This window comes from Podarcis raffonei, chromosome 8, assembly GCF_027172205.1.
Source record: "Podarcis raffonei isolate rPodRaf1 chromosome 8, rPodRaf1.pri, whole genome shotgun sequence".
Lineage (NCBI taxonomy): Eukaryota > Metazoa > Chordata > Lepidosauria > Squamata > Lacertidae > Podarcis > Podarcis raffonei.
This window is the reverse complement of record NC_070609.1, coordinates 11,237,254-11,252,687: the sequence shown is the minus strand read 5'-3', so window position 1 is coordinate 11,252,687 and position 15,434 is coordinate 11,237,254. Positions and strand designations below refer to the sequence as shown.

The window sequence follows — 15,434 nt, the reverse complement described above, 5'->3', positions numbered from 1 at the left end:
CCTGTGGTAAGTGCCACCCCCTGGGTGAGTGGCACCCAGTGTGCCCCCCCTCCCAGCTCCGCTGCTGTGGCCTCCCCCACAAAAAAAATTCTAAGTGCCCCTAGTGGGTAATGAATCCAGCAGAAGTCTGTGCTTCTGTGTGTTCTCCATGTTACTGGGATATTAATTTGAGAGAATAACTTGAAATTACTCTCTAAAGAGTCTATTTGGGGGTGTTGAATTGTGTAACTGAAGGGAAAGTGAATTGGGTTGGAGCAGGAGGTTAACGGGGAATAACTGAGCGAAAGAAGTTTGGGGTGATCTGGGATGTGGTACAAATTAACTGAGTATTTTTTGGAAGTGGGGTTTGGGTTGGGAAATTAATCGGCTTGCATTCTGTTGCATTAAAATTCTGAAACTGCATCCACACATATAAATTAGCGTCTGCCCATTTTTGCTTACGGGCTTTTAAGAACCTAACCAAACATCCTTGTTGCATTGTGTGTTGCGATGCACCCTGAAGCCGAGGTGGTCAGGCATCTGTATTCTTTCCCAGGGGAGGTAGATTTAGTCACACAAATTGAGCTCTGCATAAAGTCACAACCGCCTGCCAGCAGGTACTCAGACATAATGGTATATGCAGATATGTACATTCACACATACACATTGCACAGAAAGAGCAAGGCAGAGGAGTCACCTTGAAGCATGTAATATTTCAATTTCTTACAACATTCCTTCCACCATATTCCAAATAAAATTGGGGAGGGCTGCCAGGGACCGGATGAAATTGCTTTGAGTGCTGCATCTGATTCAGAGGCTGCCTGTTAGCCATCCCAGGCTAGGTTTCTTCCACATGTTATGCTTGTGGAAAGGACCGTAGTTCAGTGGAAGAGTGCCTGATCTACATGCAGTAGACTCCAGGTTCAGTCCCTGGTAGCATCTTCAGGTCAAAAAAGGGATCGGGTAGCTGACGATGTCAAAGATCTCTAGCCCAGAGGCCTGCTGCAAGCCAGAGCGGTTTGCACTGGGCTAAACGGACTAAAAGTCGTGTGCTGTCTTTAAGGCAGTTCTTGTGTTCTTTGCTGCAGCAGATTGTGGGAAATGTCACTGCTCAAATCCTGTGATGGATGTTTGTGGCTGCAGCCATTTATGGTGAGATCTGAAATGTCACTTTGAAACTGGTTCATCTTTCATGCCTTCCTGTAATTAAATTGGTAGTTTAGTGAAGGTGCAGAGACTAACCCCTAAGAACCTGAGCCTAAATATGTTTACATAGCAGTAAGCCACCTCCTCTCCTCTCTTTCTTTTCTTTTCTCTCTTATTTTCTTTTCTTTTCACAGGCTGAGCCCTTATGAATGGTACAACCCCCATCCTTGCCTGCGCGAGCGGCACAACATATTGGAAAACCAGTACACGCTTGGCAACAGCCTCTGGTTCCCAGTTGGCGGCTTCATGCAACAGGGGTCAGAGATCATGCCTCGGGCCCTCTCTACCCGCTGTGTCAGTGGGGTCTGGTGAGCATCTGTGGGGCATGTGCCTGACAGCTTTGGAGAAAGGGGCCTCTGTGGAGTTGGGGTCCGTAGCAGGAGGGCTGACCAGCTATGGGGTATATTCAAATCTGGAAAATTCCAGACACCACCTCATCTCCCAGCTGCCTAATAGCATTCTGCTGCCGTTTAAACAACTGAAATATATTAAATATATTTTTTCCAGGCGCCTCTTAAACATTTGGTGGTGGCTCCTAGGAATTTGGGTTTTTAAAATGGGATAGTGGTTAAGTTTTGATTAATCTACTAAAGTTTTAGTTGATTAATCTGGGGGGGGGGAGGTTGGTGCCGACAACATTTGAAGGGCACATCTGTTTATCTGTGAGGGCTGATTTGGTTTCTGCATGTTACTGCAACAGAGAATGAAAAAAAATAAAGGAGGCAATTCCTTCTGAAAGGGAAACTGCCGTTTGTGTTTACTGAATTGTAGGCTGTCATACTTCATTCAGTGTCTTACATCAGAGTTTGGGTGATATCTAATGTTAATTGATTAATTGTTTAAAAAGCAGATTCTAGAATTCTAGAAATTCTTTAGCCAGTTGGCAGTGTGGATTTGTAATCTAAATCAATGTTTGGGCCCACTCAACCTTTTTCAGCACCTTATGTTGCTTAGCCTATTCTACAAAGATATAAAATAGAATTTACTAAAAAGTCTTAATCTGAGCAACATAATGGAACAGACCTTTTCACCTCAGTGTATGTGTCTAGGACATGTTAAATTAACAAGGATAATGTTGGTTTGTGTCAAATGAGGACACAACCTTCTCTCTAGGCTAAAGGCTAACAGCATATCTTCAGTGGGTATTGTTGAGGACTTAAATAAGCATCAATGCTTAGGTGAGTGTTGATTAATTTTAATGGCTGGTATCTGCTAGCTACTAGGGATACTCCCATCTGCTTTGCTGACGGCTGGGGAGAAATATTTTAGCAGTTGGCATGCAGCCAAAGAAGGAGAAAGACAATCAAGTTTTTTTAAAAAAAACCCTGTCTGGCAGGCAAGAAGTGGCTTTTTTTCCTTTAAAGCGTAGCTTTACCCATTTGGGAGTTTGCTTGCTCCTTTGTTCTCAACCTGGATATTTGTAAAGTTAACTGCTATCGCAAAGGGTTGCCACCACCGTCTCCTCGGAAGGACTTGGGCCCTGTAAGCTTCCGACTGAGAAATTGTGGCAATGTGAATTCTGATTTGCTGGTAAGGAGGCTAGGCGATGTTACACCAAAGCAACACCCTATCGCTTTCCTTATTGCAAAGAAGTCCAATCTTTCGGGGAAGCCCTCCCAATCTGCTACATAAATATGCAACCTGAGTTTGCCTGTGATTAGATGCCATCCGAAAATAGCTGCAGCCTGGAAGCGTTGCGGCATTAGATCTTGAAACCCGAAGGGATCTCATTAGCTAGGAAGTTTTCCTCTGCTTCTGCAGGATAAGTGGAGAGGCACTTTTATGCATGCCCAGAATGCCCTTCCCCGAGAGCCAGTGTGGCATAGTGGTTAGATGGCAGCACTATGACCCAGGAGAGCAGGGTTCAAATCCACACTCAGCCACCAAGCTCACTGGGTGACCTTGGGCCTCTCACTTTGCATGGCGAGTTCCCGCCTTCCGCATCGGAAATAAAGACACATGACACCAGCATTTTAGGTTAATGGGCAAAAATAGGCCACAACTTTATTGGTTACAGGAATTGAGCGGTATTGGCTTAGGCATTGGTCCTACCGACTATCCGGCTTCAGCCTGATTGCTTGAAGTCCGGGAAGGGTTAACCGCCAGTAGGGGGAGTCCTGCTGATGCACGTCAACTAGGAGCTCCCCCGGGGTCACCGCTCGGGGGCGTGCCTTAGGCCGACACCTCCATAGGCTTCGGACAGGGCAACGCCCCCCGGAATCCTTTACCGGACTACCCTTCGATAAGGGGGAAGGTGATGGCACTTCCTCCCCCCCCATCTACATAACAATACCCTTACCAATGCCTAACCGCCAGTGCCGAGGAAGTTGTGACGATTTGCTACGAGGTAGGCGAAAAACCAAATGGCTGGAGCCAATTTGCCAAGTGGAAAAAATTCCTACCAGGCCCCTTGACGGCGACCAACCGAAGTCCATAGCAAGGTCAGAGAGCCGAACCTAAAGGGTGGGAGGGTTGGGAAACTGGAGCAGCTGGAGTGACGAAAGAGGAAAATCCTCGGCCGCGCCGGCCCTAAATAGCGCGGGCCACGCCTCCTGGACCAGCCGATTGGCTGGCAAGGGAGATGACGCGGCCGAGGATTCCCTCAGTCTCGCGGGGGCTGTGAGCCAGGCTCCGCGCATGTGGGGAGAGCGTGAAGCCCGCAACCCCACCTCCTCTCCAGCTCGGAAGTGGCTTTCTCTTAGCCCAACCTACTCCACAGGGCTGTTGTGAGGATAAAATGGAAGCTGGTTTTTTTTTGGGGGGGTGAGCTATAAATCAAATGCATAGAAATGCTTACATTGCCCTCCTTAAATGGCTTTTTTTTTTTTTTTGGTACTGAAAATTGCGTGTGAATTTTGTTCTTGTTGCTGCAGGTGGGCATTCACCTTGATCATCATCTCCTCTTACACGGCCAACCTTGCTGCCTTCCTCACCGTTCAGAGGATGGAGGTGCCCATTGAGTCGGCGGACGACTTGGCTGACCAGACCAACATTGAATATGGCACCATCCACGCGGGCTCCACAATGACCTTCTTCCAAGTGAGAGAGACGCGCTCGTCAGCTGTATGGCTGGGCTGACACCCAGTTCCCTCCCGCAACTGTCATTCATCCGTCCACGGTCACCGAGCATGCTCAGTCAACATCGGGCTGTTTTTTAAGTTTCCCCCCTTCTAACAATGTTTATGCGCTTCTGTAAACCGCGGGGGTTTTCCTGAGGCTGCTGCTGCCTTCCTCTCACGGGTGGGTGGTGCTGTTTTAGCTGCAAAAGGCATTGGCACCCAGCCCTGAAGTTGGCAGATACGGGTCTTTGATTTGAATTGGGGGAAATAACGTAGCTGTGTTTTGATCATGTCCGCTTAGCTACTCTGTCCCAAGTTTTGCTCTTGTTTGTCTTGATAGCTAAAGCCCAGAACCTCTTTATTCAGAGACGGGAAAACTCCTAAATGCCCCAGGGGTGGCAATCCCCACTATGACCTCTCTGTGAACTTTTTGGGATCACCTGCTTGGCCCTGGTTGGATTACATGCTCCTTTTCTGTGAATCAGAGAGACATCTGTGCGTCCTTAGAAGCAGGATAATAGAATCCTGCTGGCCTTCCCTTCGGCTTATGGGGGAATCCAGGCCTAACACGACATTCTCCATGCTTAATAGGAATCAGTCCAAAAAAGAATTCCCATGGACAATTCCTTGCGTGTAGTTCCCATTTCACTCAGCAGTTAAACAAAGACATGTATTAAGATTGCACTGTAAATCTGAACCAGTGCTCAAAAAGAGTGCAGTTCTGGAAACCGCTGCAACCTCTGCACAACCTCTGTGGTTTGAGCTTCCAGGGCAGAAGCTTTTGTTCACAGCACAAAATATATATATTTTGCAAATATAACAAGGGGCAAAGGAGAACAGGTCCTTTCAGGACTCCCCTATTCCTGCGGCTGCAAACTGTTTTTTAATTCTGAATTTCAAATTGTTGCAAGTCTGAAACCTTCTGGTGAAGGGCGGGTAATTAATAGTAGTAGTAATAATAGTGATAAATTTGTGTAAAATGCTTTTTTTGTTTTGTTTACTAGTGCAGCTTCCCCTTGCCACACAACATAAGCTGTTCCCTTTCAAAATACCCCTTTCTGAATCAGTATAGGGCCCTGTTCTCTCTCGCATCTGAAAAACATTATGTGAAGAGTGGCCTTCATTTCTTTTCAATCTCCCGACTTCCTGAGTACCTTTTAAAATACCTTCTTGAAATTCTCTGAGTGGTGGGGAGGAAAAGATCTCCACAAAACCACTTTAATTACTGGGTGGATAGCTGAGATGACCTTCAGCTGTCTCTTTAACTATCCCAAATGTTCTCATACATATAAACGCCCAACATCAAGCCCAGACTTCTGTCTCTTGGGACTTGGGCAGTGTCCTAGCCCTGGCTAGCTTTTTCTCTGATATTGTGCTGGGCTGAAGAACTGTTCCCTCTGAAAATATATTCAAAGCTGATGTCCCTCAGGGCCAGCGGGGGCACAGGATCTGACATATCAGCCCGAGTGCCCCCCTCACTACTAATCATAGTATTGGGGTATTGGAGGGGGGAGGGAGAGAAGGTCAAGGCTGGAGGTTCCCATGGCAACAGTAGCCAAGGCGGCAGTGACCAGTCTATTGTCATTTTTTTGGGGGGGGGGTCTAATTCTATCCTTCTCTTGGTTGCTCTGGCAACCTGTCTCCACAGTAACAGCAGTCTCTGCTCCGGGAGACATTAATGAAGGGAAATCAATCAACAAACAAGGTGGCAGGCCGGATGGCGGAAAGGAAATCCTACAGTTTTGCCTTTCAGCCAGGGCCCTGCAAATTCCTTTCCATCCTGAGTCCCAAAGCTGTCTCCTCCTTATGTTACAGAAAGGTAGCCGTGTTGGTCTGCCATAGTCAAAACAAAAAAAATTTTTCCTTCCAGTAGCACCTTAAAGACCAACTAAGTTAGTTCTTGGTATGAGCTTTCGTGTGCATGCACACTTCTTCAGATACAGATACGGGTATCTGAAGAAGTGTGCATGCACACAAAAGCTCATACCAAGAACTAACTTAGTTGGTCTTTAAGGTGCTACTGGAAGGAAAAAATTTTTTTGTTCCTCCTTATGTGTTGCCCTTGTCAGGTCTGAGGACCAGCTCACTACATCTTGCCACTTCACAATCACATCGCAAATTAGTTTTTAGTGTGGAGTCCAGTTCCGCCTTCATATGTTTCTAAGACCTCGGGTTTTTCTTACAGTTGAAGTTGATTCGTTAGTCGCCTTCTAAAAACACCGTCTCTCGTGGCGATTTGCACTGGCGATAGTTGACGACAAAGAATAACGCATTTAAAGCAAGGCTAAAACCCCAGCGAGTGCACACTTGTGGCAAAGACCCATTGATTCATCTGAGAAAGCTTATCGGAACAAAAATGTTTTTGACTGTTTCCGGAAAGTGCAGATAAGTGACCGCCTGTCATCTTGGCAGGAATGCCGTTCTGTAGAACAGGGACAGCCCTTCTCCTAGTTACTGCAGAAGAGGCTTCTGAGATCTTTGCAACTGGCAGGAGAAACCTGACCACAATAATCTACTAGGTGTGCAAGGGCTGTATCATTAATAACAGTAATAATAACAACAACCCCCTCAGACAGAAAACACAAAAATGACAGGTTACCCTGATAATTCCCTTTGTAGTGCTAAACTTGGGCAGCCCACTGCGTTATCAGTTTGGAAGCAAAGCATCCAATAATTCAACATAAAATTGTGACTTGCTCAAGTGCATTGCCTGGGCAGTTTCTGATTTATTTATTTTTTAATGTTCGCCACCATCTCTCGCCACACCGCTTGCTTCTGTCTGCTCGTCGCCTGAGAACAACCTAGTCTTTTTATTTCCACCAGCCACAGGGAGGACGGAGCAAGCCCAGTTCCACTACTTGTTGCTGAAAGCAGTAATCTGTGTGTGTGTGTGTGTGTGTGTGTGTGTGTGTGTGTGTGTGTGTATATATATATATATATATATATATATATATATATATATATATATTTAAGCTGGGCGGGGGCCACAACCAGGGACTGGCTGCTTTTTTGTTTGAGTTTATTCTATTTCATTCTAGCAAGTTGAGTTTATTCTATTTCATTCATTCATTATTTCATTCTAGCAAGACCTGAGCCTCAGACAAGCTCTGCAGCATGTCAGTGAACTGTGTGCTTGGAATATTGAAATTAATATGAGTGAGGCCTAAATTTAAAATTCCCGCTCAGCCACAAAGCTTTCTGAGTGACCTTGGGTCAATTGCTATCTTTCAGCCTAGCCTACCCAACAGAGTTGTTGGGAAGATAAAATGGGGAGAGTGAGAGAAACTTGCAGACTGCCCTGATATCTTTTGGATAAAAATGTAATAAACCAATGTACAGGTCCTTCCTTCGCGTTATGACGCTTATCATGATAAAATTTCATTTGTGGAAGAAACTAACCTCTCAAAGCAAGCCACAAGTATATGATCGCCTTTCAAAGTCTCAGCATCCTCTCCCTCATTCATTCTCTCCCTATCTTTTTCTCCAACCAGAATTCTCGGTACCAGACGTACCAGCGGATGTGGAATTACATGCATTCAAAGCAACCTAGTGTCTTTGTCAAGAGCACAGAGGAGGGGATCGCCCGGGTGCTGAATTCGAAGTATGCCTTCCTGCTCGAGAGCACGATGAACGAGTATCACCGGAGGCTCAACTGCAACCTGACGCAAATTGGGGGGCTGTTGGATACCAAGGGCTATGGCATCGGCATGCCACTGGGTGAGTGGCAGTAGCTGGAGCCAATCATCAGCTGGCATTGGTGCCAAGAGCAGAACAATGGAAAATGTCAAAGGCACAGGGACACAGAAGCGTGGGCCTAATAATAATTACAATGCTGATAATAATAGATGCTATTTATATATACCTGAGTCACTTCTACTTATTGTGGAGGTTGCTGTAAGACTCCTACCTTGATTCTTCTGTACTGCACCTGGCACTAGGAATTCCTGGTGCTAGATGTTGCACAAAAACAAAAAAGAAGTTATGAATCGTGTCTATATTATGCTAACATGAAAGATCAACAGCACAAACGTTTTACAAGCACATAAAAAAATCCCAAATAACAATGAATGCTATGAATCATCAACTCTTTACTAACAATCCGTAGTTAGTAGTCCATAGTCTACACTGTTTAAATAATAATAATAATAATAATAATAATAATAATAATAATAATAATGTGATTTTATTATTTAGAGGCTGCCCATCTGACTGGGTTGCCCCAGCCACTCTGAGCGGCTTCCAGCAAAATAGAAAAACATTATAAAACATCAAATGTTAAAAACTCACCTATACAGGGCTGCCTTCTGGATTCTGTATGTGTTTGTGTGACGTCTAGATACTGTTTATATGTATGTGAGCCTCTTTATTGTCCGAAAATATCAAGGCAAGGCCCTATTTTGTAGATTTATAATCTGAAAGTAGTCAGCATGGGTGTGCAATGGGGGTTCGTGGAGAAGTACCACCACAGAAAACCTTTGTGAGGTTGAGCCAGGTGCCCTGTTAATTGGCTCAGCCTGGGGTTGGAATGGGTATTGGAAACAGATAAATGCAAATAACTGGGGGTTCCGCCAGGTGGCAGGTTGTCAAATGCATTTGGAGTTCAGGACACTCTGAACTAATCAGAAGGAATTCTTTTTGAAGGCCAAAATTGACCGTTTAATTTTTTTTTCTACCAGAAAGGTAGAAGGTGTGCTTTGTGGAGAGGGCGTAATTTGAGATATTGCAAATGGGTTGTCGACAATTTTTTATTTTTTTAACATAAAATGTCCCTTGGAAAGGGTAAATCCAGAATAAACTGAGCTGGGTGGGGTGGAGGTTATACAGGTTAGTGTTCTGCTGTCAATGACATTGTGTGAACGCCAGTGCTTTTGTTTCTGGGGGGACGCAGGGGTACGCGTACCCCTAAACATTTTGTGAATCTTTGTACTTTTGTCCATTTACTGTATTTATTTCCCCCGATTTGAACTATAAAATGGTGAGAATTCTTGAGTCAAAATGAGAGTACCCCTAAGCATTTTTTTAAAGAAAAAAAGCACTGGTGAACGCTACAACAACAACAAAACACCTTGCATGAACCTTTCTAAAAAACACATTGATTTCTCATTCAGATGTGCTTGCTTATACCAGCTCCTTCTCTTTTTCCTTCTCTCTCTCTCTCTCTCTCTCTCTCTCACACACGCACGCACGCGTGTGTGCACGCGCGCGCGCACACACACACACACACACACACACACACACACACAAACACCCCTACATAGGCAGGTATAGCCTGTCTTTGGGGATGTTCAAAACAGTGGTTTCATCAACATGGATCTTTTAGATTCCCCTTTCACTTTGGATGAACTTTGGCAGTAAGGTCGGCCAATCACCCAGAGATCAATACTGAGGGAGATTTTCAAAAAAGTGATATAGGAGCTGCAGCTGATTGCGGGAGCTGAGACCCCTTTCACCTTCCCCCTGCTTACCTTAAACGCTGACAAGCCTTGTGTGACCAATAAGCCAACTGGTAAATGAGACTCAAAGTCAGCAGGGAGCTATATTAGACGACTTTCATAATGCTGGAGCCGACATGCCGGCCCCTGCTCTGAAGCTCGACTGAGTGATGGCCTGAGAAGGGGTGGATAAATCATCATCGACAGCCCTGTGTCATATCTGCCTCCTTGACAATCCCGCAGGCTCCCCGTTCCGGGATGAGATCACCCTCGCCATCTTGCAGCTTCAGGAGAACAACCGCCTGGAGATCTTGAAACGGAAGTGGTGGGAGGGAAGTAAGTGTCCGAAAGAAGAGGACCACCGGGCCAAAGGTGAGGTTCTAAGGGTTAGAGGGGCGCCTATGTTGGGTGCTGCCAACTTGAGGTTGCCAATGGATGCCATGGTTGGGTTAACACTGAGCAGAACCCAACTGGAATTGCAGCCCAAGGTTTTTGATAAATATGGGTTAAACCACACCAGGCACCTCAAGTACAGTGGTACCTCGGGTTACATATGCTTCAGGTTACATACGCTTCAGGTTAAAGACTCCACTAACCCAGAAGTAGTGCTTCAGGTTAAGAACTTTGCTTCAGGATGAGAACAGAAATCGTGCTCTGGCGGCGCAGCGGCAGCAGGAAGCCCCATTAGCTAAAGTGGTGCTTCAGGTTAAGAACCGTTTCAGGTTAAGAACGGACCTCCGGAACGAATTAAGTACGTAACCCGAGGTACCACTGTACATAACTTCTCCCCCCAAAGGATTCTGGGAACTGCCATTTACCCTTCACAGATTCCCAGTTCCCAACAAACTGCAGTTCTCAGGATTAATTGGGGACGGAGGCATGTGATCTAAATAGTAAACATAATAGTAAATTTTATTTATACCCCGCCCTCCCCAGCCAAGACCAGGCTCAGGGCGGCTAACACCAGGTATAAAAACAATTGATTAAAATACAACTTAAAAACAAGATTAAAATACAACATGAAAATGCAGCCTCATTTCAGTAGAAACTCAAATCAAAAACTTTTGGGGGATGAAAACGTCAAATCTTCAGCAAGGCCAACTATCCAGACGTGGGCCAGAAAAAATCCAGGGAAGTCCCCCCAAATAGGAGTTCCATCACAGAAGGAGAAAGGAAAAAGGATAGATGGGAAGGGGATCAAGTTGATTCCAAGCCAAAGGCCAGGCGGAACAACTCTGTCTTACAGGCCCTGCGGAAAGAAATGTGCTTTGAATGTATGTCACAATGTTCCTCACACCTCTCTTCCATACAAACAATTAAATATGGCAAGCTGGGGGCGGGGGGAGAGAATAATACCTGGAGGAAGAAGCCAGCAGGTGAAACCTTGGCATTGAGCATGGTTCTCTGCCTAAATGAAGGCCCACAGTATATGGTTGTGAGGCCCTGTCTTTGGGGCTGTTTTGGCCTTAGTTTTTGGAACTTAGATTTCATGTGTGGCTCACAGGCATTTCCACCTGCTGAAATCAGATGTAAGTTTTGTGGAGATTGCTAATAGGCTGTGTAGAGCAACCTCTGGTGGCAAGAGAGAAGACTGCCAGTCGAAAAAGATGGGTTGGTGGAGGAAAATCCAATGAGCTGCAGCTGTAGACGCAGTAATACATGCCTCACCATAGCAGAAACAGATCCAATATTGTGTCCGACTAACGGTTGAGCAAGTCAGTAGCTTCTGTTGGTTTGGACGCAAAGGGTTTATTTTCAGCCTGTGTCCTATTGATTTTTAAAGATCCCACTTATCGAAAAATCAGCGAAATGTGTCAGCCCATTAACTAAGGGATTCCGGATTGGCTGGATTCTGGGGAAGGAAAAGCTGAAAAATTGTAGCCAGGGAACAGCAGGGAAAGGGAAACACGGTGTCTGCAAACATCCTAACTTTCAAAAGCATACATTTAAGTTTTTCTTGGGTGAAATTTGGAGATATTCCAAAGCACTGAAAATTTCACTGAGAATATTTGGAAGTGAACATTCAGAGCTGCTCTAGGCACACTGGGCAAGGAGACAACATTATAGGTGTGTGTGAGAGATGTGAAATCCAGGGTGTTAGGAATGCTCTCTGACTTCCTGAAAGTGGGGCAGCTTCGAGCTGTGTCCATCCTGTCCTTGCTGGCTCCCATTATTATTATTTTTCCTCTCTCTCTCTCTTCTCTTCCCCCCCCCTCCCCCAGGGCTGGGCATGGAGAACATTGGAGGCATCTTTGTGGTGCTCATCTGCGGGCTCATCATTGCAGTCTTCGTCGCTGTCATGGAATTTGTATGGGCCACGCGTCGCTCGGCTGAACATGAAGAGGTGAGGTGGGGTGGGGCTGGTTCTCTGGTTACATGGAGGAAGGAACGAAGGACAGTCGCTGGGTCTAAAGGGAAGACTATTGCCATTGAGGAAGTATGAGTGGGTGGTTTTAAGAAGGGCATTAAACTGGTCAAGGAGCCACAAGGAGATGGAGGAGTGAATCAGAGGGTCTCATGTGCAGACTGGAGGCAGAATTGCAGGTGTGTGTGTGTGTGTGTGTGTGTGTTTGTGAGAGAGACAGAAAGACAGACAGACAGTGCACACATCCAACATTTCTCCAATGAAGACAGGATCGTCCTATTCCATTATTATTATTATTATTATTATTATTATTATTATACCCTACCCATCTGATTTTATTAGTTATACCATTTTATTATGTATTGCCCCAGCCACTCTGGGCTGCTTACAACATATATAAAAGCATAATAAAACATTAATCATTTAAAAAAAGCTTTCCTATACAGGGCTGCATTCAGATAGCTCGGGGAGTCGGATAACTCCATACACTTCAACATCTCTGGGTTGAAAATAGAGACTTCCTAAGGAAAAGCGGGACATTCTGGGATCAAATCAGAAACGTGGACGGCTTCAGTAAATCCGGGACTGTCCCTGGAAAATAGGGACACTGGGAGGGACGAGGAGAGGAGAAGTTCACGTTCACACCATACATTTTAAAGTACCATGCCACTTTAGACAGTCCTGGCTTCCCCAAAGAATTCTGGGAACTATAGTCTGTTAAGAGTGTTCGGATGCCCCTATTTCCCTCCCAGGGACACAATTCTCAGAGTGATTTAACAACCAATCCCTCTTCACAGGGACCTCTGGGAATTGTAGCTATGTGAGGGGTCTCCTGACAAGTCTCAGCATCCGTATCGAACTACAGCTTCTAGAATTCTTTGTGTGAAACCATGACTATTTCAAGTGGTGTGACACTGCTTTACAAGTATGGTGTGTGTGTGTTGAGAGCGGGCAGAAATCTGCCGTTGTTTTCAGCGCAGGAGCAATGATATTGTCCTGCTTGTTTGTGGGTGGTGACTGGGCCTTACTTGCTCCTTCTTCAGTATTAATGCTGCTCAGCCATGTTGGCAGCCGTCTACCTGTATTGCCTACCAAGTGTGCCAGCCATCAAACTACCTTGGCACTTAGTATTACCTACAATGACTGGCAACAGTTCTCCTGGATTTCAGGAAGGGGGGGTCTCTCTTTACCTGAGGACGCCGGGCATTGAACCTGGGACCTTCTGCATGCAAAGCAGGCATTTTACTGCTGAGCTACATCCTCTTCTGGGGGCTTGCTGTTTGAGGTTGCCCTGTAACAGAAAAGCATAATTTCCCTATTGTTCATGAGCTGACATTGGCTTCATTTTGCGGTAATTTATCGGTTGCGAGCACATATTATTTATTTGCTTGCTTGTTTGTTTTGACTTGTTTGTTGCTTGCTACCCAAAGGTCTCCAAGCAACTTGCAACATATTTAGAACATAAATTTAAATATATTCTGCCGTAAAACAGAACAAAACAACCGCCCTAACAGCCGCAGGAAGCTTTGTAGTCACATAAACAATGAAGATCACAGAGGATGCTGCCCTGCTGTTCAAAATGAATTGTTTTATTATTTTGTTCATCAGCTGTTGGAAGTTGTTTTTTTTTCATACACGGGGGGAAAAAACCCTCTTGTTTCTAACAAGAGCTGAAGGGTTATTCTCACCTTACATGTCCTTGATTCTTGTTCCCCCCGTATTAATACTTCTTAAATTGGGGAGGGGAAACCTGTGGCCCTCTTGATATTGTCAGTGTGCACTTCCCATCAGCTCCAGCCAGAATGACCAGGAATGATGGGAGTTTCAGCCCAGGAACTTCTGGAAGGTCACAAATCCACCCTGCTTTAAATACACCAATAATCATTCAATTATCATTATCAACTCTATTAATTGCTGTTTATATCCCATCCTCTAAGACGCTCAGGGCAGTGGGGTAGTTTTGGCCCAGAGAGTGTGTGTGACTGACTGACTGGAACAAGGCCCTCTGGTGTCCTTGACTCCTAGAATTGTAGAGTCGGAAGGGACCCCGAGGGTCATCTAGTCCAACCCCCTGCAATGCAGGAATCTTACCTAAAGCAGCCATGGCAGATGGCCACCCAACCTCTACCTAAAAACTCCCCGTGAAGGAGAGAGTCTGTCACCTTCTGGGAGCGTCTCTTCCACTATCAAACAGCTCTTAATGTCAGAAAGTTCTTCCTGATGTTTAGTCAGAATCTCCTTTCTTGAAACTTGAAGCCATTGGTTCAAGTCCTACCCTCTGGAGCAGGAGAAAACAAGCTTACTCCATCTTCCGTGTGACAGATACTTGAAGATGGTTATTATATTTCCTCTCAGTCTCCTCTTATCCAGGCTAAACATACCCAACTCCCCCCAAGCTCAGCTACCAAGGCCTTTTCTTACAGAAACTCCCTCCCACTCTATCCCTCTTTTCCCTCTGGGTCAGCAACAGGGGAAGGGGAGAACCCTTCAGAAGTATTTAGTATGCTAGCCTCCATTTTTTGTTTTGTTTTAAAGACTTCTCTGTTGCTCCACCTTTTGAGAATTTCCCCCACATTTTACCCAAGAAAGGACCATCTCCAAAATGGCTGCCGTGTTGTAACATCACAAGATGGCTGCTATGTCTGGAATGGCACTAAGTGATTATGTTTCATTGAAACCAACTGGCAGTAGGCTCAGAAGAATTTATTCCAGCAGGACAGGTTGGATTTATTCAAGCAGTAGTACTTAGGGAAAACACTACCCAGTTTCTGAAGAAATTATATCTTTAAAGGATTAAATGAACCCAGACTAGGTCTATCAAACGTTATTAATCAGAAGGCATAATTTCTGTATTGCCCTATGTTCCTCGCATAAACATTGCTTCCATTCCGCTGCAGTTCGCCTTGAAAACTATGTTATTTGTCTCTCTGTCTGCTGTGATGGAACTACGTAACTTAGGTAATTAATTACGTAAATTATGTTGTCGCTTCATTTTTCCATCCCATTCATGTCACTGCAAAGGAAGTTGCGGTGGACAATGAATTAGGTATCATTTTGAGACTGAAAGCAGCAGCAACAAGTGAATACTGATCTATTTGGTGGATTGAGTTCCGTTCTAAACACAAGACAAATAAATGAACTGTGGCCACTTCTGTTCCCGCTGAAATTTCCCCACATCTCTTTTCATCATAGTTCAAAGACAAACCCCTGTGTTCAGAGGCAGTCTATCTATGGTTACTAGGTGCTGGGGAATCCCACAGGGGTCAGAGGTCAATACCTTTCCCTGTAAGTTTCTCTGGTGCATTCTAAGTGCAAAGGTGGATCTTTGTTCTCTCTTTCAGCATTGACTTTTTTAAATTAAAAAAACCTCTTGTGATTTTAAGGTAGTCTGTG

The 15,434-nt window shown here is 45.1% G+C and overlaps 1 protein-coding gene across 2 annotated transcripts in view; it reads left to right on the top strand.

The window, feature by feature from the left end:
- GRIK5 (glutamate ionotropic receptor kainate type subunit 5) overlaps positions 1-15,434 on the top strand; it is a 102,957-nt gene that overhangs the window by 85,275 nt on the left and 2,248 nt on the right. For both annotated transcript variants that reach the window (XM_053397889.1, XM_053397888.1), the window contains 5 exons: positions 1,320-1,493; positions 4,059-4,224; positions 7,736-7,961; positions 9,920-10,048; positions 11,899-12,020. In XM_053397889.1, the coding sequence (XP_053253864.1) occupies positions 1,320-1,493; positions 4,059-4,224; positions 7,736-7,961; positions 9,920-10,048; positions 11,899-12,020 (817 nt within the window). The remainder of the gene's footprint in view (positions 1-1,319; positions 1,494-4,058; positions 4,225-7,735; positions 7,962-9,919; positions 10,049-11,898; positions 12,021-15,434) is intronic.